General features: G+C 52.5%; 2 protein-coding genes across 3 annotated transcripts; both read right to left on the bottom strand.

Annotated features, from left to right (window-relative positions):
- Positions 1-1955: 1955 nt before the first annotated feature.
- LOC148185276 (uncharacterized) lies at positions 1956-4938 on the bottom strand. The gene is made up of 3 exons (XM_088067074.1): positions 4408-4938; positions 3765-3870; positions 1956-2554 (listed from the first exon to the last, which is right to left on the bottom strand). The coding sequence occupies exons 1-3, from the start codon at positions 4774-4776 to the stop codon at positions 2112-2114; spliced, it is 918 nt and encodes a 305-aa protein (XP_087923200.1). The 5' UTR covers positions 4777-4938; the 3' UTR covers positions 1956-2111.
- A 4151-nt stretch (positions 4939-9089) lies between these two features.
- On the bottom strand, positions 9090-21985 carry LOC102105094 (uncharacterized). Of its 2 annotated transcripts, none has more exons than XM_014260674.2 (10): positions 21507-21985; positions 20915-21044; positions 20584-20685; positions 20072-20167; positions 19693-19812; positions 16207-16320; positions 14642-14734; positions 13886-13999; positions 13614-13727; positions 9090-12011 (listed from the first exon to the last, which is right to left on the bottom strand). In XM_014260674.2, exons 1-10 carry the CDS (start codon positions 21822-21824, stop codon positions 11113-11115), a joined length of 2100 nt encoding a protein of 699 aa, XP_014116149.1. In that variant the 5' UTR covers positions 21825-21985; the 3' UTR covers positions 9090-11112. The 2 variants fall into 2 exon arrangements, with proteins under 2 accessions (XP_014116149.1, XP_014116150.1); XM_014260675.2 differs by having other exon boundaries at positions 19693-19809.
- Positions 21986-22964: the final 979 nt, after the last annotated feature.

The following is a 22964-nucleotide window of genomic DNA, read 5'->3' as shown; positions in this document are numbered from 1 at the left end:
GCACCGGTCTCTGCATCGGCATCAGGTGGTGACACGAGCGCGGGTGACGCTGTGATGGATTTGGGTGGCACCGAGGGCCAGGAGCCGTGGGGTGAAAGGACGTGAGCACCCACGGCAGGACCCCCGTGCTGGCCAGAGTCCGGGGGACATTCTGGGTTTGGGAACCACTCCGTGTGCTCATCCTGACCCTGGGACCTTTCGTTTTAACAGTGCTGGGGCTGGTGCCAGGCCAGAGAAAAAGCGTTACAGTCCCACCTTCCTGGGATTATCCCGGGAAAAGCTCTCCAGTGCCTCGGTGTTCCAGGATTCCTATGGATGGGCCACGTCGGGCGCTCACCTGGGCTGGACAGGGCCCCGGGGAAGGGAGGGCAGTGGGACAAGAAGGGTTAACGGGTCCCGGAGCAGCCATTTCCCTCCCTGTCATCGCTCCCTGTCCCACAGCTGCGACAGCCCAGGCCCTGCCCCACAGCCCCAGGGCTGAGCCTTTTTCATGAAGACGTTTTTGCCAATATCCAATCCAAATATGAGGCCATTTGGAATTTTCCTGTTCCCTGGGAGCAGAGCCCGACCCCTCCCTGGCTGTCCCCTCCTGGCAGGGACTTGTGCAGAGCCAGAAATTCCCCCTGAGCCTCCCCTGCTCCAGGCTGAGCCCCTTTCCCAGCTCCCTCAGCCTCGGAGGTTTCTCCATCTCAGGATTCACCTCCTGCCAGCACAGACAGGGTTTGCTTGGTTTATTCCAAACATTTTCCAAACATCTCTTACCACGCAGGTGGATACTTCCCTGGGAATGTCAGTTCCTCCTGGGAGAAGCTTTGATCCCCAGGATGGCACCTGCTGAAGATCCCGCTCTTTGTGGCAGTGGGGTCTGACACAGCAGCTCTGCCCCCTCAGGAGTGAGGGGCTGGGAGCAGTAAATCCCACACTGGAACATCCCAGTCTGGAGAGGGACTGGGGACAAGGGATGGAGGGACAGGACACAGGGAATGGCTCCCACTGCTTGGATGGGATATTGGGAAGGAATTCCTGGCTGGGATGGAATTCCCAGAGCAGCTGTGGCTGCCCCTGGATCCCTGGCAGTGCCCAAGGCCAGGCTGGATGGGGCTTGGATAACCCTGGGACAGTGGGAGGTGTCTCTGCCACGGCAGGGGTGGGATGGGATGAGCTTTAACATCCCTTCCAATCCAATCTGGGATTCTATGAGGAATAAAAGCAAAGCCAACCCCAGGACTTCACTTAGGAGAAGGAAACAATGAGAAGCCAGTGCCAAAATGTTTTTGGGACATTATTCCTGTACCTGGGGTGGGGCAGGATGCTTTGGGGCCACGTGTGTTTTCCCAGTCCTGCTCAGAATTTGTGGAACTCCAGCACAGCACCAGCTGCGTGTTCTCTGCTGCTCCTCAGGGGCTGCTGAGCCCAGAGACTTCATTCCAGATGGAGTCTGTGACTGAGGACACCCCTCCAACTGGAGGCAACACATTTTCCCTCTTGGCACTCAACTGGAATATTCAAAAATGCTGAAAACCACCAGCACGTGGGGAGAAAACACAAAATCTGCATGTGCTGCCTCCACAGGCCACCCCTCCTCTCCTCTCCCTTCTCCCTGCTGCATTTCCACTTCCCAGAGAAACATCACTGACACACTGTACACACATTGAGAATGTATCCATGGGTTTTTCCCCCCAGAATTTCACAAACCAAAGCAGCATCTCACCCCACAGGAAAACATGGGGTCAATATAAAAACAGAACCCAAAAATAGAGTTAGTTCTACAGGTACAGTAAAGGGAAAGCAGCAAAAGTGGGGAAATAATGCCCAGAATCTCTTGCCTCAAACATCATCTTACAATCCTATTCCCAAATCTTCATTTTTCATCCCTGAAAACTTGCAGTGTTTCTCTGTGCTACTCTGGATGCTCTCCAGCACGTGTTGCTTTGTTTTTTTAACTCCCCTTTTGGTACAGCCAACGCTGCCCTATCCGACTCCTGCTCCAAGGAGGAGCATGGTAAGAATAACAGGAATGATCCAGGTCTGAACCAATGACCATTAGGCCAGCAGCGAATCGAATCACCAAAACCGCCTTATTTCCCAACTCCACCCGAATCCACGCAGGACTATAAGCCCCCACCTGTGGGCAGAGCAGGATTTTTGGCAGCTGAGTGCAAAGCTTTACCCCAGGCAGGTTTGTGGCACGTGGATGATGTGGGAACACATCCCGAGGTGGGTGTGGAGGGTGGGTTTCCCCTCGGAGGGGCGTGGGTGCGCTGGTGGCGCAGCAGGTACGCGTGACGGGCAAAGCTCCTCCCGCACTCGGCGCAGATAAACCACGGCACCGCCGCCTCCTCGGGCCGGCCCTGGTGGTACTGCAGGAACCTCCTGAACTCATCCAGCTCCTGCCCTGCCAGGATGCTGTTCCCACTCCCGATTCCCAGGGGATTTCTGGCCAGATTGTGGCAGTTCCCCGATGTTTCTGCCTGGTGAGGGGCTCGGGATGCTCCCGAGGATGATCTGTGCAGTTGTGTGCCTCCTGCAGCCTGGATCGTGGCATCACTGCGGCCTGGAACAAGGAGATTCCAAATATTCCCTGTATTTGATGTGACAGAACACAAATCTCCAAAGAACAACAATTCCCCATTCACTGTTTCTGGACAAAACCCTTAAATTTTGGGTAAAAAAAAACCCAAAAACAAGCAGGGATGAGGTGGAATCCCCCATCCCTCCAATCCTACCAATTTCAAGGTGCTGCCAGTGAATCCCCACACCACCACACACCTCTGCTGAGGCTGGCAGGAGTTTTCCCTCCCTCCAAATCCTGCAGATCCTTGACCCACGCCACTCCTCCTGCTAGGATATGGCTTTTGGGGACAGGACAGTCTGAACAAGGACCAGGAAGGACATGGGAATGGTGGCCATTAATATGATTTTCCAGCAAATCCCTGCATCATCCACTCTCTAAAGAGCATCTCTGTTATTCCAGGAAAAGATCCAGTGAGGAGGGAGCAGCAGCAGCTGCCCTGGTGTCTAAAAGAGTGTCTGGGATGCAGGTGAAAATGATTTGCTCCAACTTTTACAAAATTTTACACCCAGAAGGCTGAAGATTGGATGTTGAAAAGTGGAAGGTCTCTGATTTGAGCCTTCACCCCAAATTCAGCCGCCTGGTGCTGGATTTTTGTGGTTCAGTCCTGTCCTTTTCCCAGCCAATTCCTCCTCGTGCAATGCCCCCAACTTCAGCAGGTTCTTCTAGGAACCAATCCAAGGAATCCCCTGAATGCTGAGGAGCCAGGGAGGACTCACAGCTTCAGATTTAAAATATCAGTGACTTCAAGCAAACATATAGTTGGGCATTTAAAGCTAATTAATGAGATTTCTTCATTTTCTGGGCATCATTCAAGTTATTTCACTATTTCTGCATCAAAATAGTTCAATTCTCTTCAGTGAATCCCAAACCCACACATACACCAGGGTCTGGGGATGAGGAAAACACAACTTCATTATAATTAATGAGGGTACAGGATTAATGATCCTGTGTCACTGCAGCTCCTGTATCCAAACTTTTTCCACTCCTTGCTCCTCGTTTTTGTTGGCAGCTGCATTCCCTGGGATCCTAAACTGTCCTTCAACGTTTTAAAGGAAAATTATGGAGCTTCTTGTCTCTCACAAAGATTCACAAGCACCTAAAGATGGATTCTCTAAAAATCCAGGGATTTGAGGAGTGACAAGAGCACGGCCAGACCCAGGATGTGTCCCTTGGGAGAGGGAAAACTGACCTTTTCCCAGTGTGATCAAAGATCCATACTTCTCCTTCAGCAGTAGCTTATAAAATTCATTCTGCCAATCCTGCAGACGTGGCCACTGAGGAAACATCCCAGGGACCTAAAAATCAAAATGTTCCACAGTCAGGGGAGCTGTGGATCCCTGAAAACCCTCTTATCCCAACAGTTTAAACATGTGGGCACCTCCCAGCCATGTCTGTGCTGTGTGTTAGCAGCATATTAATGAAGGATTTTACATAAGAACCTTCTACTGTTAATCCAGAATGAGAGAAAAGGCTTTAAAGCGGTGTGACTCAGCCAGAACAATGATTTGCTCCAACAACTGGGTCAGAAATTAGTCATAAAACCAGATATCTGTGGTCAGCATCCATGCCCAGCCCCCTCAGGGAATGTGGTTCTTCCTTCAATGAAAAATAAAGTAATTCAGTGTTTTAAATAAACCCTGAGGCAGTGCCATGATCTGTCACACTGGCTGGGAAAGCTCCTCCCTGGTAATGAAACCTTATTATTAGGGAATAACAATATTATTGTTATTAATTAAACCCTCTAAGGGATATTTTCCCAAGCTGCTTCCAAGGCTTTACATGCAAATCTCCCTTTAATTTAATTTATTCCCACTATCCAGCCCATCAATTACCCTACAGGGCTCGGAATTCCGGATCCGTTTTCGGGTTTTGCTGCTCATCATCACATCACCAAAACCCTGTGGGGTCCCCACGAGCCAGGTCCCATCTTCCCCCAGGATGAATTTGTTGGGAACAGCTTCCTTCAGCAGGCGCCGTTTCTTGCAGATTTTCAGAGGATCCGTCTTGAAGGAGCTCTCCTGGAAATGCTCCGAGCACAGGCACTGGTATTTGGAGGGGGTCTCCATGTCCCTGCCCATGTTTTGGATCCACTGTCTCAGGAGGGGTTTGTTTTGGAGGGGGAATCGATAAAAACTGACCGAGCTGTTCTTGTTGGCCCCGCTCGTGGCGTTCCGGCAGTTCAGGGCCGCGCAACAAACCATTGTCACGCACCAGGAATGGGGGGAAAAACCCCAAAAAACACACCAGGGAGAAAGTTTAGGGAGTTCCTAATCAAACACAGTCCCAAACAGGTCTAAATTTCTCCAAAACCCCCATGGTTTTGGCAAAGAGGAGGAGCTGAGGTGGCTGAGTGAAACACGGGACTGAATTTCCCACAGAGAGGAGCCAGTTCTGTCCCAGCCGCCTCAAATCAACGATCTGAAAGGGAAAAAAAGCTTTAAAATCAGCTTAATGCCCCCTGAATATGCAGATTTACATTTAATTATCCCCTGTGGTATGCACACAGCCGTGGGCTTCATTTGTGTGTCCACGAGGGATCCCAAGCTCCAAAGGTTATCCAGCACACAGCACAGGGCTGAGAGACAAATAATTCCCAAAAAATGAAAGTTTGGGATGTGCCAAGGGATCCCCCATTACATCAGAGGAGAGTCTCAGGGGTGTCATTCAGAGAGGAACTGAATTCCTTTGGACAGGAACACTGAAAAAGGGAATAAACCATCCAGGGATCCTGCTCCGAAGAGGAGGACGTCCCGAGGTTTGAGGATGCCCGTGGTTAAAAAGGACCGAGGATCAGAAGGTCCAAAAAAAGCTCACAGAGCTTGATTATTAAATGAAACACTCAGCATGGAAATAGGTATTTTTTCCTTTATCTTCTGGTAATAAGAGAAATAAAAGAATAAAAGAAAAGAGGGAAGAGAGAGAGGGAGATCAGATGGGAGAGGGAAGGAGGTCACCAAACCTGGCTCCAGCACTGATCCTGTCCTGAGGGCACATTTTCCCCCTGGAATTAGGTTTCTCCTTTTTCATGTAAATGAGTGAGGATGCACAGTCCCTTCTCCCAGAGCTTTCTGGAAAGGGGCTTTGGGGCTCTTGAGCCACCTCTCCTGGATCAATCTTTGGCTGACACTCTGTGCTCCTTTCCTGATTCCATTCCTGCCCTGCCTTTTCCTACTGCCCTTATCTCCACGGAGCAGAAGGGAAGCAGCCCCAGGAGGTGCTGCCCCAGCTTCGTGTTCCTCCTTTCTCCAACCGCATCCTGTTCTAACGAGCTTGTTCTGGGAGTTTGGGACATATCCTTGGGGCCCAGGTGTGCCCAGGTCCCCAGCACAGGGAGGGAAGAGTCCAGAGGAGGCCCTGGAGCTGCTCCAGGGCTGGAGCCAGGCTGGGAGAGCTGGGAATGTTCCCCTGGAGAGGAGAAGCTCCAGGGAGAGCTCAGAGCCCCTTGCAGGGCCTGAAGGGGCTCCAGGAGAGCTGGAGAGGGACTGGGGACAAGGGATGGAGGGACAGGACACAGGGAATGGCTCCCACTGGTTGGATGGGATATTGGGAAGGAATTCCTGGCTGGGATGGAATTCCCAGAGCAGCTGGGGCTGTCCCTGGATCCCTGGCAGTGCCCAAGGCCGGGCTGGAGCAGCCTGGGACAGTGAGAGGTGTCCCTGCCATGGCAGGGCTGGCACTGGATGGGCTTTAAGGCCCCTTCCCAAAGCATTCCATGATTCCAGGACCTTGCAGTGGTCAACGGGACTGGAGTTCCACACTCCCTATCCATTGGTGATGGACACGGGACGAGCAGAGGAGAGGATAAGAGGAACCTGCTCCAATCGTCCCAGTTTCGTCGGAAATTTTGGGAAGAAATTCTTCCCTGGGATGGAATTCCCGGGGCAGCTGTGACCTGGATCCCTGGCAGTGCCCAAGGCCGGGCTGGACGGGGTTTGGAGCAGCCTGGGACAGTGGGAGGTGTCCCTGCCATGGCAGAGGGTGTCACTGGATGAGCTTCCACGTCCCTTTCAACACAAACCGTGCCAGCCCACCCAGTGGTGCCGGGGGCCAGGGCTCTTGGGAAGCCGCCGCAGGGCCAGATCGGAAACGGCTCTGCAGCCCAGAAAGCGCCGCGGGACCCCCGGCGCCCCTCACTCCTCGCCATGCCGCGCCGCCATCTTCCTCCCCCTCAGCCGCGCCGAGCCGCACCAGCCAATCACAGGCGGCGCCGGGCAGCAGCAGCCAATCACAGCCGGCGCCGGGCGGCAGCAGCCAACCGGAACTCAGCCCTTGGCATTTCCCTCACGCCATTGGCCCGCCGGCTCCGCCCACCCCCCCATCGGCTCGCGGCGGCCTCCACGAGGAGCGGGCGGGAGGGACGCCCATCCCCATTGGTCAGCGCGCGAGGAAATCAGGGCGCTGATTGGATGAGACGGGAAGGGAGGCGGAGATTTGAAGCCGCGTCCACTCGTTGTTATGGCAACAGTGGCGGGGCGGAAACCGCGGGAGCCTCCACCGAGCCCCGGAACTCCCTCACCGAGCTCCGGCCGCAGGTCGGCACCGGAGCCCTGGGATCCCCTCACCGAGCTCCGGAGCCCTGGGATCCCCTCACCGAGCACCGGCGGTGGGTCGGGACCGGACCCTGGGATCCCCTCACCGCCCACCGGTGGGACGCGGGATTCGCCGTCTCGGAGCGTGGCCCCGGGCGGGGGCAGCGGAGGGACCCTCCCCCGCCTGGAGCTCGGGCGAACCCCGGGACCGGCCCCCGCCTCCCCGCCCGTTTGTTCCCAATGTAAAGATGCCTCGAAACCTGGGATTTGGGGGGTGGCAACCGCTGAGTTCCCCTCTGGCTTCAGCCTCGCTCCTTCCTTCCCCTCCCGCTGCAGAACGACCCGTGGCATTTGACAATTTTAATTAAAATCCCTGAAATTTCCAGCCAACGAATCAAACATCGGGACAAAACTTAAGCAGAATCACGCACGCAGAAAAGGTCCTTTAAGGAAGTTTCCTTTAAGGAAAAGGAGCTCTGACCCCAAACAGGCTCTTCCCTGACTCAGACACCTCCGTTTCGCTATTTTTTCCCCCGACAAAGTGACAGGTGACAAATCCAGACTCTTATTAGTAAAAGGAATAAATCGTGTCCTTACAAGGCCACAACACGTCCGATTCAGTCCCGTGAGAAACCCTGAACACGAGCAAAAGGTCTCTGAAGGAGGATGTTTAACAAACCCTGAACACGAGCAAAAAGGTCTCTGAAGGAGGATGTTTAACAAACCCTGAACACGAGCAAAAAGGTCTCCGAAGGAGGATGTTTAACCGTGTTCCTCTCCAAAGGGAAGTTCCTCAGGCGTGGAGATGCCCGGGATCCAAAAAGAGCGACAAACGCCGGAGGCTCCCAAAAGAGCTACGAAGTTTGATTAGTAAGTGATAGGCCTGACATGGAAATTGGGTTGATTTAGCCCCTTATCTTCTAGCAATAGATTAAAGAGTTAAAGAAAGGAGGGGAGAGTCAGGGAACATCACCAGACCTGGCTCCAGCGCCGATCCGGGGTATCCAGGGTGTGCAGGGTGCCGAGGATGCTGATGGGGGCACCTTCTTATGGGTAAAGTTTTCCCCGCCCCGGTGGGATCAGGTTTCCCACCTCCCATGCAAATGATGGAGTGTGCGCAATCCTGCTGCTGGACCTTTCTGGAATTGGGTCGGAGGGCTTTGAGGGGATTGTGGTGATCTCGATGCTCTGCGGATTTCTCCGCTGTCCTTCTCCTGGGTGTGCTGTGTCTCCGAGTCCCTAGGAGGAGCCGGAATCTGCCGTGCCCCCCTTCTCCAGCCAGATCCTGTTCTATCCCGCTCCTTATCAGTGTTTGGGACGCAGCAGCGCCTTAACTCCTCGGAGCCCTGGCTGCCACAACTGCACAGATTAGAACGGGATGGAAACTCGGGGTGATGGTGAGAAGCAGGGAAAGGTCATTCCTTACATCCTCCAACACCCGCTGAATCTCGTGGAGCTCGGGGGTGGAGCGGACCAAGGCTCACGGCAAATGATCCCGTTCCATCTGAGCCGGGTGGATTTGCAGGAGCATCCTGGGGACAGGGGACAATCCGGAGCCCGAGGCCGGGATTTTCCATAACAAAAGGCGCAGTGAGGAACACAGCAGGAGCCGATCATCCCACTAAGACTGAGAGGGGAGAAAAGTCGGGGGAGGGGGTGGAATTCCTTTGTTTGGGATCCCCCTCTGGAGGCACCACCTTGAGCCTTGTCGTTGTATCAAGATGAAATTGTTGTGAGGATCCAGCTGCCCGAGGCTCTGCTGGGGAAATCTGGGATGGAGTTTGTGAGGAAACCTGTGTGAGTGTGAAACTGTGGGATCAGGAGCCGGTCCCAGCTCAGGTGATGCTCAGCTCTGATTCCACAGTGGCTCCTGGAAATTTCCTTAACAGCCACACATCCAGCAAATGGAATCTTACCCATGCAGCCAGAATAATGTCCTGGACATTCACATTCCAGTTGGTTCTTATAAATTAATAAAAAAAAAATTATAAATTTATAAACTTTATTAATAAAAAATTTTAATAGACACGGGAGCACAATATCCAGTATTAACATAGCAGGATGCTGGTGTAGAACCCGGAGGACAAAGAGTTAAAATCCCTGGAGCAAATGCTCCTGTGCCAAACTGCTCAGACTAATTTATGGCTCCTGGGTGAGAAACAGGAATCTGCCAACCTTAACCCCAAAAGAATTCCAGAGGCTACAGCGCAGGGACTCCATGCAGCACCTGCACTCCTTGGTTTCAAATTCAAGTACCACAATGGCAAATTCCTGGCAGGAAAGGGAACATCTGGAGTTGCAGCTGAGTTGGCCCCAATGAGAGCTGTGGGTACAGCACCCCGGGCACCAAGGAGTTAAAGTGCTGCTGTGTCCCAAACCCGGCTAACAAGGGACAAGCTTGAGGCTTGAGGCTGCAGAGAGGGACCCTCTGATATTTTCAGCCCCTTTGATTTTTCCAGTTTTGGGCTTGTCTTCCTCCTTTTCTTCCTTAACTCTTGCTGCAGCTGCTCAGTTTTCACTGACAGCAATAATTCACCTCTTTTCCTCCCTTTCATTTTCTCTCTGGGGTCTTGTTTGTCTCTACCAAGCTTTTTCCTGTCTAAATTCTCAAATAATTCTCTTTCCCTGAATTCTGCTAAAGCAAATAGAGTCCCAAGCTGGGACAGCTCTTTTTTGGGACAAACACCCTTGGTTCTGGCTCTTGGGATAAGCACAGCATGCACAGCACAGAGCATGGAGTGTCCAACAAAGGTGATCAGTCTTGGGGGAATCAAAACCACCAGAGAACCCCTGATCCATTTCTAAAATGATCCGGAGGGATGGACTGTGTCTGCTGACTTGTTTGCATCAAAAGTGAAAAGAAGTAGCCCCAGGGTGTGGAAAACTTGGCTGTAGAAGGGTGATCCAAGGCTCACAGGGGCACTTCTGGGATCCTGGATGCTGTCAGGACTGGTGATGTCCTCCCCTTTGTCCCTCTGATATCCCTCTCTTCTCCCTCTTTTCTTTTACAAGAAGATAAGGGCAAAAATACCAATTCCCATGCTGAGAGTGGAATTTGCTATTAAAACTTGGTGAGCTTTTTTGGATTCTTCTGACACCATTTTGACCACGGGCATCTACAAACCTTCTTTCCCCTTGGGAGTGGGACACACAGAGCTGAGGGAGGAGGCTGGAGGAGCAGAGCTACCCTACCTCCACATGGCCTCCTCTCCATGATCCTGTTATCAGTGTTTGGGACCCAGCAGCTCATTAACTCTGTGTTTGCCAGGTTTCTGCAGCATCTCCATGCTCTGCTTTCCCAGCATTTGGAAAATTGAACACACACAGAAGATCATGAACAATGTGGGAAAAGAAATGCAACACAGCTTTAAGGCTATGCAGAATTTAAACCATATTCCAGGCTCACCCACCCATTTTACAACTCCCAGGAAGGCTCTCACCCTCCAGGAATTCTCCCTTGGGGTTCAGCAGCGAGAAGCTCCAGGATTTACCAGTGGGAATAAGCTGATTCCCAGGCTCTGCAGCCTTCTTTCTGTTTGCCACAGAAGAAAAGAGCTTCCTCCTCCAGCCACGGGGCAGCACTTCCTTTCCCAAAGCACCTCACCCAAGTGGGCGCTTCCTGACACCTCTCACTCTTTTAGTGGACAATTAATACCTTTAATTCACTTGTTCCCAGCCCAGTCCAAGGACTCCAGACTCCTGGGATAACATTTTGGATAATTCTCTCTGTTCAGACAACTCTTCTTTGTAACACACGCCACAAATTGTTCAATGTCAATGCGGTTTCTCTTCCCACATGGACTCACAGCCAGCAGCACCTCCAGACTTCACCTCCCCAAATCCACAGGCACTGGTGAATGCTGTCTAACACGGAAAATAACCCCCAGCCACCTCCTTTTTCCTGGGGTGGCTGCACCACAGCCTCCTCCTGCCAGCAGGGTCTGGCACAGAGCTGGGGGTGCCACCCTGGCCCAGCGAGGGGACACTGAGGGGGCTGTGGGGGATGTCCTATATGGAATTCATCACAGAGTCCCTGATGTTCCTGCAGGGCCAGCTGACCAGCGACACGTGGGTGTCCTGCATGTGACCTTCCTGATGCTTCAGCAGGCTCCTCTTGAGCACAAATCTTTTGCTGCAGAGAGAACACTGGAAAAGCCTCTCTCCCGTGTGCCTGCGCTGGTGGTTCAGGAGGTAATCCTTCCTCCTGTAGGTTTTGTCACACTTGGAGCACTTGTAGGGCCTCTCTCCTGTGTGACTTGTCTGGTGCCTAACGAGCCACGAATGGCAAACAAAGTTTTTCCCACAGTCGCTGCAAATGTAGGATTTACCCCGGCCCTGGCTCTGCTGCTGGGCAGGGCTGCCCCGGGCCAGGGGTGGCTCCCAGCAGGGGCTGGATCCCGATGTGTCCGTGGGAAAGCTCTCCTCGTTCTCAGCAGGTTCCTCTGTGCTCAGGCTGTCCTGCCTGCCCGAGGGATTCTCTCCACACTCAAAGCCTGGCCCCTCGAAGGAGGTGGGAGCAGCTCCCAGGCTCATTCCCGTCTCTCCCGGGTGTGGGCGCAGCAGAGGGAACATCCTCTCACACCTGGGGCCTGGAAACATCTCCCCTTCTCCCTGTGGAGCCTGAGGCTGCTCCTGCTGTGGGCAGTTTCTCTCACACTTGTACACACAGGGCTGCTTTTCCAGGCTCTTTCCCTGAGCACGAAAGAAATCGTACTGAGCATCACCTCCAAGGCTGTTTCCATTCCCTGTGGTGGCTGCTCCCATCATTTCTGAATTCCACTGGCTGTCCCATGTCACTCCATGGCTGGGATCTCTGGGAAACCCCTCTCCCGGCCTTCCTGGTACCTCTAAGTCACAGGTCTTGCTCTCTAAGCAATCTGCTGGATGGTCTCTCCTCAAATTTTCATCTGAAACAGAGATTTCAGAGATTTTAATTCAGAAGTGCCCTTAGGAATGTCCCTCCCAGCCCAAAGCCACATCTTTAATACTGAGGGGGAAATGAAGTACCAGTATCTACTGAAACAAAATTTCCAGGAAAACAGAAGGACTTATTTCAACTGTATTTTTTAAAATCTACATAAAAAAAATCACTGCTGCGGTCTCAGATTCAGCCTCTCACTCAGATAACAGAGTGATAACTCAGTTAACCATCAGATAACCCAGGTAACTGTCCCACCTCAGTGCTCCCAGCCGCTCTCCAGACACTCCCCTGAGCATCTCCAGGAGCAGAGGCCAAGCAGGGCCTTGCAGCCAGCTCAGCAAGTCACAGAGCTATGGGATCTCCTGAGCTGGGAGACACCCACAAGGACGGAGCCCAACCCTGCATGGACACCCCAACAGACCCACCCCGTGCCTGAGAGCGTTGTCCAAATGCTCCCTGAGCTCTGGCAGCCTTGGGCCGTGCCCATTCCCTGGGGAGCCTCTTTGGTGCCCAACCACCCTCTGGGGGAAGAACCTTTCCCTGATTTCCAACCTCAACCTCCCCTCCTGAGCTTCTCAGAAGCACTCTCTGCTCCCAGGAACTCTTGCTGCTTAACAAGCACCTGGTTATTAACGAACAGCCTCAGAAACCTATTTTTCTTGCCTGAGTAAGAACCCAACTGGAATAATATTTTTGTTCTGGAATTTTCAAAGAAAGTCACCGACTCGAAGTGCAGCCAGGATGGAAAATCACTGTGATTCAAGCCCACTCTCTGGTGACCCTATAAACTGTGGTCCAAAGTGAGATCCACTGAGCTCCCAATTCCCAGAAAATAAAGGAATGTGTGTCCCAAACACTGATAACTGGATGGCCATGAAGCCATGAGAAAGAACAAGATTTGGCTGGAGAAGGAGGGGCCATGGCAGCAATTTCTGGGACAAACATGCTTCTTGTAGCTCCTGGAGACAATCACAACACAAAGCAAAGGCAGGAATGAGGTCAAGAAATGGGAACGGATTACAGGGAGGGGATCAAGACCATCAAAAATCCCCAAAACTTCCAAACCATTTCCAGAAAGGCCTGGAAGAACTGACTGCATGGGAAGTGAGAAACTTGTCTTCAGGTCAGGGAATCCTGGCCATAAAAAGGACTGAGGGTGCCCTCCATCCCCTCATCCACATCAAACAGAATGGCCTCAGTACTGAGCTCTGGGGACACCCCTGGTGACTGGCCACCAGATGATGCCACTCCCTTGCCCAGCACTCTGTGGGCCCGGCCCTCAGGCAGGTTTTTATCCAGGTAAAAGCAGCCCAAACTCGATCCACAAAGCCTGAGCACAGCTCTGGGCTTGCCCCAACACAAGCCCAAGGCAGTGCCTCTGACAGCTTTTGGCTGGCTCAAGGGGGAAGGAGCCTCTTCAGCTGACAGAAACCCAAACTTTTGTGACCAAATATTAACCAGCAGACTGAGGTTTGTCCCAGTTCTCTCATGGTTAACACTGTAAGGTTGTGATGTTTCATACAGTATTAAAAAATACTCGAAACTGGATTTACTGTCCCCAAAATCCCAGCTGAAATTCATTACTGACCTGTACTTGGATCTGCAGAGATTTCCTCTTTCTCCAAGTGCTGTTGCTCAGAGCAGGGTGGCTCCTCCTCTTGTTTAATCCAGGATGAAATATCCCTTGCATAAGTCTGAAATCCTGTTCATTGGGAAAAATTTACACAACTGAGAAACCGGGGAAGGCACAAAGCCTGGATAATTTGGGAATGCACAACGGTAACAAAGCATCAGGGGAGGCACAACAGGAAAAGCCATTAAGGGGTAATTCCTACAGTGGAGTTGTTGGCAGATCCTCACCTGTGTCAGGATCTCTCGGGAGGTCCTCACCCTCTGTGCCTGGCAGCTCCCTGGCATCCACCTCGCTGCCTTTCCTGCTCTGACTGGATGCCTCAGGCTCATAAAATCCTCTCTCTGTGAAGGGAGAAAGTCCAGGAGAAGTGTATCATATCAACCAAAACTCAGGATTTCACAAGGCTGAAAACCTGCTCTGGTCTGGGCTTTGTTTGGAGGTTGTTATCCCAAATCCAGCTCCCCTAAACCCAGTTTCTTAAGGAAACCTGTTGGAAAGGTCTAAAAATCCCAGCTGGATACAAACACAGGAAGCAAAGTACAGTTCCAGTGGAGCCAAACAGCACCACTACCTTTGTAAAGAGCGAGGAAAATCTGCAAAGCACAGCAGCTGATTTGTAAAACAAAGAGGTTCCAAATGAAAGGGCAAAGAAGCCCTGGGCTCTGCAGCCTTTCAGAGGAGTCTTGCCCAGGAAAACCCCGGAAGGGAGGAGGGAAAAGGCAACTTGAAGGAATTTAGGGGAGGATGAAACATCTCCTAATCCACACTTGGATAAAAACCAGCCATGCAGCCACAAACACCAAAATGTCTGTGAGAAGGGGAAGGGGCAACACCAGCCCTCGCCTGTTGGGTCTGCTGGCAAGTCTGCTCAAAACTTCTTCAAGATTTAGAATACATGAAAAGAGGTTGGGAGGAAAATCCTCACACAACCTGGAATTTCATCCCTCTGTTTCATTTTCCCTCTGAGGTATGTAGTTACTCACCCGGGCAGGGCTCTCCTGGAGCTTCTGCAGCCTCCTCCTCCTGATCTGCAGTGCACAACTCTTCCTCTTGCTTAATCTGGATTATGCTGTCTTCTGTTAACAGGAACCAGTTTTATTTTAACAGCATATAAAATTAATTCCAACTGTCAGCCCAGCCCAGGCAGATCTGCTCTGTTCTAGCTTACATTCCAGAGAGAACCTCGCTCCAGTTCTAGTTCTTGCTGACCAAGGCCTCTTTAACAGACCTGAAATCTTGGTTACAAAACCCTCAGCAGATGTTTGAGCCTGAGAAATGCACAAACTTTTCATGCAAGTGAAAACACGTTGTCCATGGCCCCAGGAGAGGCCAGAACCACTTGAACTCTTGTCCTTGAGTTTTGTTTCTCCCTTGGTGCTGCTGGAGTTCTGCTGGTTTTTTTTTTGAATCCCTCTCAGTCACACACCACTTCTCACCCATCAGAGAAACACTGGTGAGAAGAGAATTTTTAGAGAGTAAGTCATGAAATGTGGAATAAATAAAGCAAAGGAGATGGGCCAGTGTTTTGCACCTTTACAGTGCAGACCTGGCCAAAGGGACTGGGTGATTTCTGAGGAGAGGGTGAGAGGAATGACGGGTTTGTCTTTACAAACAAACTGTGGTTCTGCTGATAAGATGAAACTATCACTGAGAGATAACAGAAACAATGGGATGGATTCCACTGATTGAGTAAAAGATGAAAGGGACACTGGGGAAACACCATAAGAGGGGGGTTTACATTAGGGGGGAATCTTGGGCATCAGGCATTCCGGGAAGTCTGTATCTCTCAAGTACCTCAGCCTATGGGGAAAGAGAGAAGGGGACAAGCGGCCAGGAAATTAGGATTAAAATGAGGCTGTACCCTCCAAAAATTTGAGAGACCCCAGGGGAATGCCCCATGGCCTCTCCCTTTATTCTAATAAAGTAAAAGGACTCCTCTGTCTCCTTTTTGGACATAAATCTCTGGGTGTTTCTGGATTTGTTTTTGTGACAAGGGAAAAGAAGGGTGTGATGAAGCATCCTGAAAAGGCTGGTGGGGATGGAATGCCTGACAGCAGCAGCAGGAAGATCAAACTCAGCACAGCAAATGCCTTGGAGAGATGCTGGTCATAGAATCATGGAATTGTTGAGGTTGTTGACCTTTTTTAAGGTCATTGAGTCCAGCCATTCCCCAGCACTGGGAGGTCCCCAGGTGCCACATCCACAGGGCTTTTAAATCTCTCCAGCAGTGGGGACTTTACCCCTGTCCTGGGCAGCTGGGCCAGGGCTGGAGAGCCTTTTTGGGGAAGGAATATTCACAATTTTCAACTGAGCCTCCCCTGATCCAGCCTGAGGCCGTTCCCTCTCCTCCTGTCCCTGTTCCCTGGAAGCAGAACCCGATCCCCCCGGCTGTCCCCTCCTGTCAGGGACTTGTGCAGAGCCAGAAATTCCCCCTGAACCTCCTTTTCTCCAGGCCAAAACACCACCCACACCCCAGATGTCCCCAAAACATGGCAGGTGCTCGCTGTCCCATGTCCCTCTCCCACCCACCGGCCCTGACACCACTCACCGGTGCCGGTCTCCTCGGGATTCCCTCTCACATCCGGGTCCTCGCAGCTCCGGGCACTCGGCCGGTTCCCGCCCTCCGCCGGGGCCTGGCCGTTGTGTCCGGCGGCGTCTGGCCCTGTGGGGAGAGGCGGCTGAGGGGTGGCCGGGGGGCACCACGGGGCTCCTTCACTGCCCGGACACCCTTACTGCATCCTGGCTTCATGCCACCTGCACCTTGACCCACAGCACTCCATGAAATCAGAGCTGTGAGGGATCGGGGTCCACCCAGAGCCATGAGGGAACAGGGTACTCCCCAGTCCATGAGGGCCAAATCCCTCAGAGCTGTGAGGGATCGGGATCCTCTCCAATCCATGAGAGCAAATTCCCTCAGAGCTGTGAGGGATCAGGGTCCTCTCCAATCCATGAGAGCAAATTCCCTCACAGCTGTGAGGGAACGTGGTCCACCCAGAGCCATGAGGGAACAGGATCCCCCTCGGAGCCATGAGGGAACAGGATCCCCCTCGGAGCCATGAGGGAACAGGGGAACAGGGTCCTCCCTGATCCATGAGGGTCAATTCCCTCAGAGCTGTGAGGGATCGGGGTCCACCCAGAGCCATGAGGGAACAGGATCCTCCTTGGAGCCATGAGGGAACAGGGTTCTCTCTGATCCATGAGGGTCAATTCCCTCAGAGCTGTGAGGGATCAGGGTCCACCCAGAACCACGAGGGAAACAGGGTCCTCTCACAGCCATGAGAACCAATTCCCTCCAAGCAGTGAGGGAGTGGATTCAAGCTAGAGCCATGAGGGATTTGGGATCCTCTCACAGCCATGAGAGGTCAGGGGCCCTCTTAGAGCTGTGAGGGATCAGGATCCCATCTGAGCTGTGAGAGGCTTGGGGATCCTCTCAGAGCTGTGAGGGATTAGGGATCCTCTCAGAGCCATGAAAGATTTGGGATCCTCTCAGAGTCATGAGGGATTGGGGATCCTCTCAGAGCCATGAGGGAACAGGGGCCCCTCAAAGCAGTGAAGGATCCTCTCAGAGCCGTGGATTCTTGTGGATTCTTAAAGAGCTGTGAGGGATTGTGGTCCCTATCCATTTAGGTGGGAATTTGGGAAAATTCCTTCCTGGAAAGGGCTGCCCAGCCCCAGCACAGGGTGCCCTGGGCAGTGGTGGAATCCCCATCCCTGAAGGGATTTAAAAGCCATGGCACTTAGGGAAAAGCCCCAGGTACTTGGGGACAGGGGTTAGTGGTGCCTTGGCAGTGCTGAGAAATGGTTGGACTTGAAAGTCAGAGGCCTTTCTCAACTTCAAGAATTCTATGATTATGTGATTCCTGCAAGCATCACTTTGCCTGTGCACAGGGACAATCTCTATTCCTTCTCTCAGTCCTGAAGTAGCAATGCCTTTCTCTGTCACTTTACATTTTGTCTTAAATTCAGGGTTCTATTTTTGCAATTCAAACAACAAAGAAATCCGAAAATAGCTCAGAGATTTGATACAAATACATGTATTTGTCTCTGAAATTTAGGAGAGCTGGGCTGGGACAGAGAAACTGTGACTGACTGTAAAATACTGTGTCATCTCTGATATCAAAAGCAGCTTCAAAAAGTGATAAAACATGGAACATGTAAAATACAGAAACAGCCCAGAAAGGGCACCTCAGGTTGTTTGTAGAATAATCCAGGAGTGCTGCTGAGATGACCCCAAATAGAATTGAGGACATTCTGGTCACAAGGGAATTGCAAACCTCTACTGCTTCATGGGGCCACAACTCTGCTTCTTCATCCCAGAATACATCCTGCTCTTATGGAATCCTGCAATGGTTTGGGTGGGACCTTAAAGCTCATGCAGTGCCACCTCCTGACATGGCCAACTTCCACTATCCCAGCTTGCTCCAACTTTTCCTTGAATCCCCCAGGGATGGGGCAGCCACAGCTTTTCTGGGTTCTCTGTGCCAGGGCCTCCCCACCCTCAGCCAGGAATTCCTTCCTAATTTCCCACCTAACCCAGCCCTCTGCCAACAGACAGCCTTTGTCTCTATATTATCCTGCAATTTAGGGCATTAAGAATATAAAAAAAAAATTAAGCTATAAAATGTTTTGATCCAAGTTCTAACTGGACCAAAACACAAGAGTGTAATTTTCTCTCTTTCTGTACTAAAACAGCAAATCAGCTAAAATTTTAGGGAGAATTTCAAACTCATTTGTTCCTGAGTGAGATCTGACCAAGCAGATTGTGACTGGTTTCCGTATCCAACGATTAAATCCACGAGAAGATGAAATGCTGCAGGAACCCCAACAGTTCTATTGTCATGACACCATTGAGGCAAGAGATTTGAAATTTTGATGTGAGATGAACTGTTGATTTCGTGGATTTCCTTGAGAGGGAACAATTCCATTCAAACCATCTGACAGACCACAGAATCCATGGATTCTTGGATAAGAGCAAGGTAAAAATGCTCTTCACAGCTGAGCATTCTGACTGAAACTCCAAACTTTATGCTAAACCAGAATGGAGAAACTTATCTATGGGAAACCAATTTCTGTGTGACCTAAATAATAATGAGGTCATTATTATTTAGGTGTTTTGATTTGTTAATTCTGTTTACTTTCAAATTCTCTCCACCCTCTATATTTGGGTCTAAATCTCTCTATAAATTGCAATATTTTACCATTCTTGTGACAGCACTGATGGGAACCCTGGAGGGCAACAACCCCACTGAACTTGTGTTCCAGAACAAACAGCTGCTGTCAAAACACAAGTGAAATAAAAAAAAACCCTCAAAACAAACCACAAACTAAACACTTTTTTATCTTCCTGGACTCAACACATCACAACCACAGCACTGAAAATGTTTTGCTGGCTGTGGGATTGACATGATCTGGGTGAGAATTGTATTGTGAGCTTACTTACACCCTAATTTTAGACATTTTTACACTTCAGGCCTGTTTGGATCTTCGATACACACAGGAGAACCACCCTCCTGCTCAGGTTCCACCACAGTATTGAAACAAAATTAAAAACAATTGAACCCCATGGTTTTCTTTTTGATTTGAGGTCAACTTCTGTCTCTCCATCCATAAGGTACAATACTACAAACTACCATTTTCAGCAAGTAAAAGGATTTGAAAAATAAGGAAGATTGAAAGAAAGCATTTAGAACTTCACAGGCTTAATGTTATTTTTATTAAAAATCAAGTCTTTACTGCTGCAAATTTAATCAGCATTTTTCAAATACACAGAAATAAGTTCCCTGCCCTGAATTGTTCTCAGCTTAAAGATGCTTAGTATTCCAAGGGATTCATTCCAGGTATGGCAGTCTCCTCACTTGCACTGCCTCATCCTCCCAGCACATTCACCTTCCCAACAACAGAACTCTCCCCAGGCTTCCAGCCCTGCTCTGTCCCCACTGCCCCTCCTGAGCCCCCACACCTCAGCACACAGCAGGAATGGCAGGGATTCCCCACTTCCAGCAGAACAGAACGCTTGAGATCGCTCAGAACTCACCCACAGCAAGCTCAGAAAACTCCACGCCCTCCATGGTGGCCTTTTCCTTTGCATACGGCTCTTCCTCCTCTTCCTGCTTCACAGTGACAGCAAAGCTGGGCTCTGGAATGCTGCAGTCTGCTGAGGAAAAGAGACAACTCCTTTACTGGGAAAGAGGAAACTCCTTTACTGGTTATGGCAGTCCCACTGGACTCCTCCTCTGCTGCCCCAGGAAGTTTGTGCTCCCCCACCCACCCTGCTGCCACACACAACCTCTCCAGCACTCCCATTCCTGCTTCTGGGAGCTCTGCTCTGCCTGCAGGGAAGTGGTTCCCCCTGTTCCCCCCACTTCCAGAGGGTCCTCCACACCCTCAAGCCCAGGTCCTTCCACAACACTCACCATGGCCAGGTTCAGCCAGGCCTGCTCTTCCCTCCTGGTTTTCCTGCGCTTCTCTGCTGTCCCAGCTGCTCACGTTGAGTTCAAACAGCAGAGCCTCTGCCAACGACAGGAATCAGGGAATCAGATCACAGTCCCAGCAGGGTTTGGGTTAATCTTGTTCCACCCTCTGCCATGGGCAGGGACACCTTCCACTATCCCAGATTGCTCCAAGCCCCATCCAACTTGGTCCTGGACACTTCCACGGATCCAGGGACAGCCACAGGACAACCTGTGCCAGGGCCTCACCATCCTCACAGCCAGGAATTCCTTCCTGACTTGTAATCCTAAAAATAAAACCTGTTACATTTTTTTATCACCCTTTGTTACTCCCCCTGAACCTTCTCCTTTTGAGATCTAAGAAGCTCCCTCTGAGCAAACCAGTACCATCACCTTGTGCCAGCCTCTGTCTGATGCCAGCACCACACGACCCTCACCCAACAGGATAAAAGCTTTAATTCATCCCTTGCCAGCACCTGGTTCTGCTGGGATCTCTCTGGGAGCCGCCTCCCCGTCACTGCAGGGTGCTTCTCCTCCCTGGAGCCGGGACAGGAGGGCAGGTTCGGAGATGACATCGTCTGACAAGGAACAGAGAAAGGAATGTCTCCGTGCTGCATCCACAGGGAGGAACACACCCAGCTGCGCTCCCCAAACCAGCTCCATCAGCTACAACACGTGACTGGGCAGCACAGAGAGTCCTCAAACACAGGCAGCAGCCCCACTGCGTTCCCACAAATCTGCTTCCCACATCTGGGAAAGATTCCCTAACCAAAAAGTGCTGATAACTGACCCAACAGCAACACTCACCCAGCAGGACCGGGGCTTCTCTTTTCCCAGTCAGCACCTTTCCATACAGCTCCCTCTGCCACTCCTCCAGGTTCTCCCACTCCTGAGAGGAAAAGCCAGTGGCATCGTTTTCCAACGCCACAGTCGGGGCCTGCAATCCCAAAAGTGACACTCAGCACGGCTCCTGGAACACAGAGAATCCTACTCCCTACTTATCCCTGCTACCAGGCGTCAGGGAAAGAAAATTCCTGCCTTGGGGCATTCTCTGGACACTGAATAACAGTTTGGATCTTCGCTAAACTTTGGGAGATGAATTGTGTATTCCTCAATATTCTTACTTCTCCCTGGAGCCTGATCCCATTGGGGACCTCAGAATGAGGAAGAACTTCCCGCTGTTGGTAAAAACGTGACAGCCCATCCTTTTGTAGGGAAAACCGGCTGAATATTAACGAAACACAGGAGCCATCACTTCCTGCTTAGTGCCTTCGCACGACAGGCGACAGAAGAAATCTTGGCAGCGATCGTGGAATGATTTCCATGGTGGAAGGCGAGGAGCAGAGGAGCCTTTGCACTGTCCCCTTCCCTCCAGACCCCTTAAAGACCCATCCATTACCTTGGGGACCTCCACGCCGGGGGGCAGCCGCAGGATCCAGAGATTCCTGTTCTTCAGGAGGTTCTCCATGTTCTCCAGGCGCCGCTGGAGCCGCCCGTACTCCTGGATGAGGGTGCCCAGCGCCGCGCACTTGCTCTCCAGCTGGTTCCCGAACTCCCCGACCATTTTCTCGCAGTCCAGGTGTTTCTTCTCGCTGTTGCCGGCCCGGTGTTCCAGGCTGAAGAGGCGAGACGCGTGTGCGGCCACGCTGCGCTCCAGCGCCTGCACGGCCGCCACCACGGTCCACAGCGAGATGGTGCTGCCGCCCGCCAGCTCCATCCCCGCACCGGGAGAGCCGGGACAGGCACCGGGGCTGCCCAAGGGACGCAGCGGGACACCACAGCCCCGCTCCGGCCGCCGCACACCGGGGCCGGCCCGCTCTTTCCCGTGCCTCCCGCAGCGGAGAGCTGGAGCTCCCGGCTCGGAGCGGCCCTCGCCCGCCGCCGCTCCTGCCGTGCCCGGCCGCCGCCTCCCCTTGCCGCCAAGAAGCGCCGCTTCCTCTTCCTCCTCCGCTTCCGCCGCCGCCACAGCGGCCCCCGCCGGCCGGCAGCCCCCGCGGTGATTGACAGCTGTCAATCACCGGGAAAGGGCTGAACACCCCCCGCACCCATCCAGGGGTTCCACCGCAGCGGCGCTTCCCCGCGGGACACAGAATCCCAGAACTGCAGAATTGCAGAATGGAAGGGAGCACAGTGGGCACCTGGTGGCACCTCCGTGCTCCAGCAGGGCCGTCCCAGAGCACAGGGCTCAGGATGACATCCCGATAATTCTGGAATATCCCCGGTCAGGGAGACTCCACAGCCTCTCTGGGCTCTGCTCAGGGCTGGGCACTGCCCAGGGCACAAGTTCTGCCTCCTGTGCCGGAGGAATTCCTGGGATCGGTCCCTGCCCGTTCCTCTGGTGCCATTGCTGGGCCTGGAGCAGAACCTGGGCCTGCTCTGACCCTCCCTGCACCCAGGGACAGCCAGGGACAGCCAGGGACAGCCTGGGACACACAGGGACAGCCAGGGACAGCCAGGGACAGCCAGGGACACCCATGGACCGCCAGGGACACTCAGGGACAGCCAGGGACAGCCAGGGACACTCAGGGACAGCCAGGGACAGCCAGGGACAGCCTGGGACAGCCAGGGACACCCAGGGACAGCCAGGGACACTCAGGGACAGCCAGGGACAGGCAGGGACACCCAGGGACCGCCAGGGACACCCAGGGACAGCCAGGGACAGCCAGGGACACTCAGGGACAGACTGGGACACCCAGGGACCCCCAGGGACAGCCAGGGACACTCAGGGACCGCCAGGGACAGCCAGGGACCGCCAGGGACAGCCAGAGACAGTCAGGGACACTCAGGGATAGCCAGAGACAGTCAGGGACAGCCAGGGACAGACAGGGACCCCCAGGGACAGGCAGGGACAGGCAGG

The sequence above is a fragment of the Pseudopodoces humilis genome, chromosome 1 (genome assembly GCF_049639895.1).
Source record: "Pseudopodoces humilis isolate 2021_Gansu_Grassland_sample_001 chromosome 1, ASM4963989v1, whole genome shotgun sequence".
NCBI lineage: Eukaryota > Metazoa > Chordata > Aves > Passeriformes > Paridae > Pseudopodoces > Pseudopodoces humilis.
The sequence above is the reverse complement of the archived record's forward strand: the minus strand, read 5'-3'. Positions and strand labels throughout refer to the sequence as shown.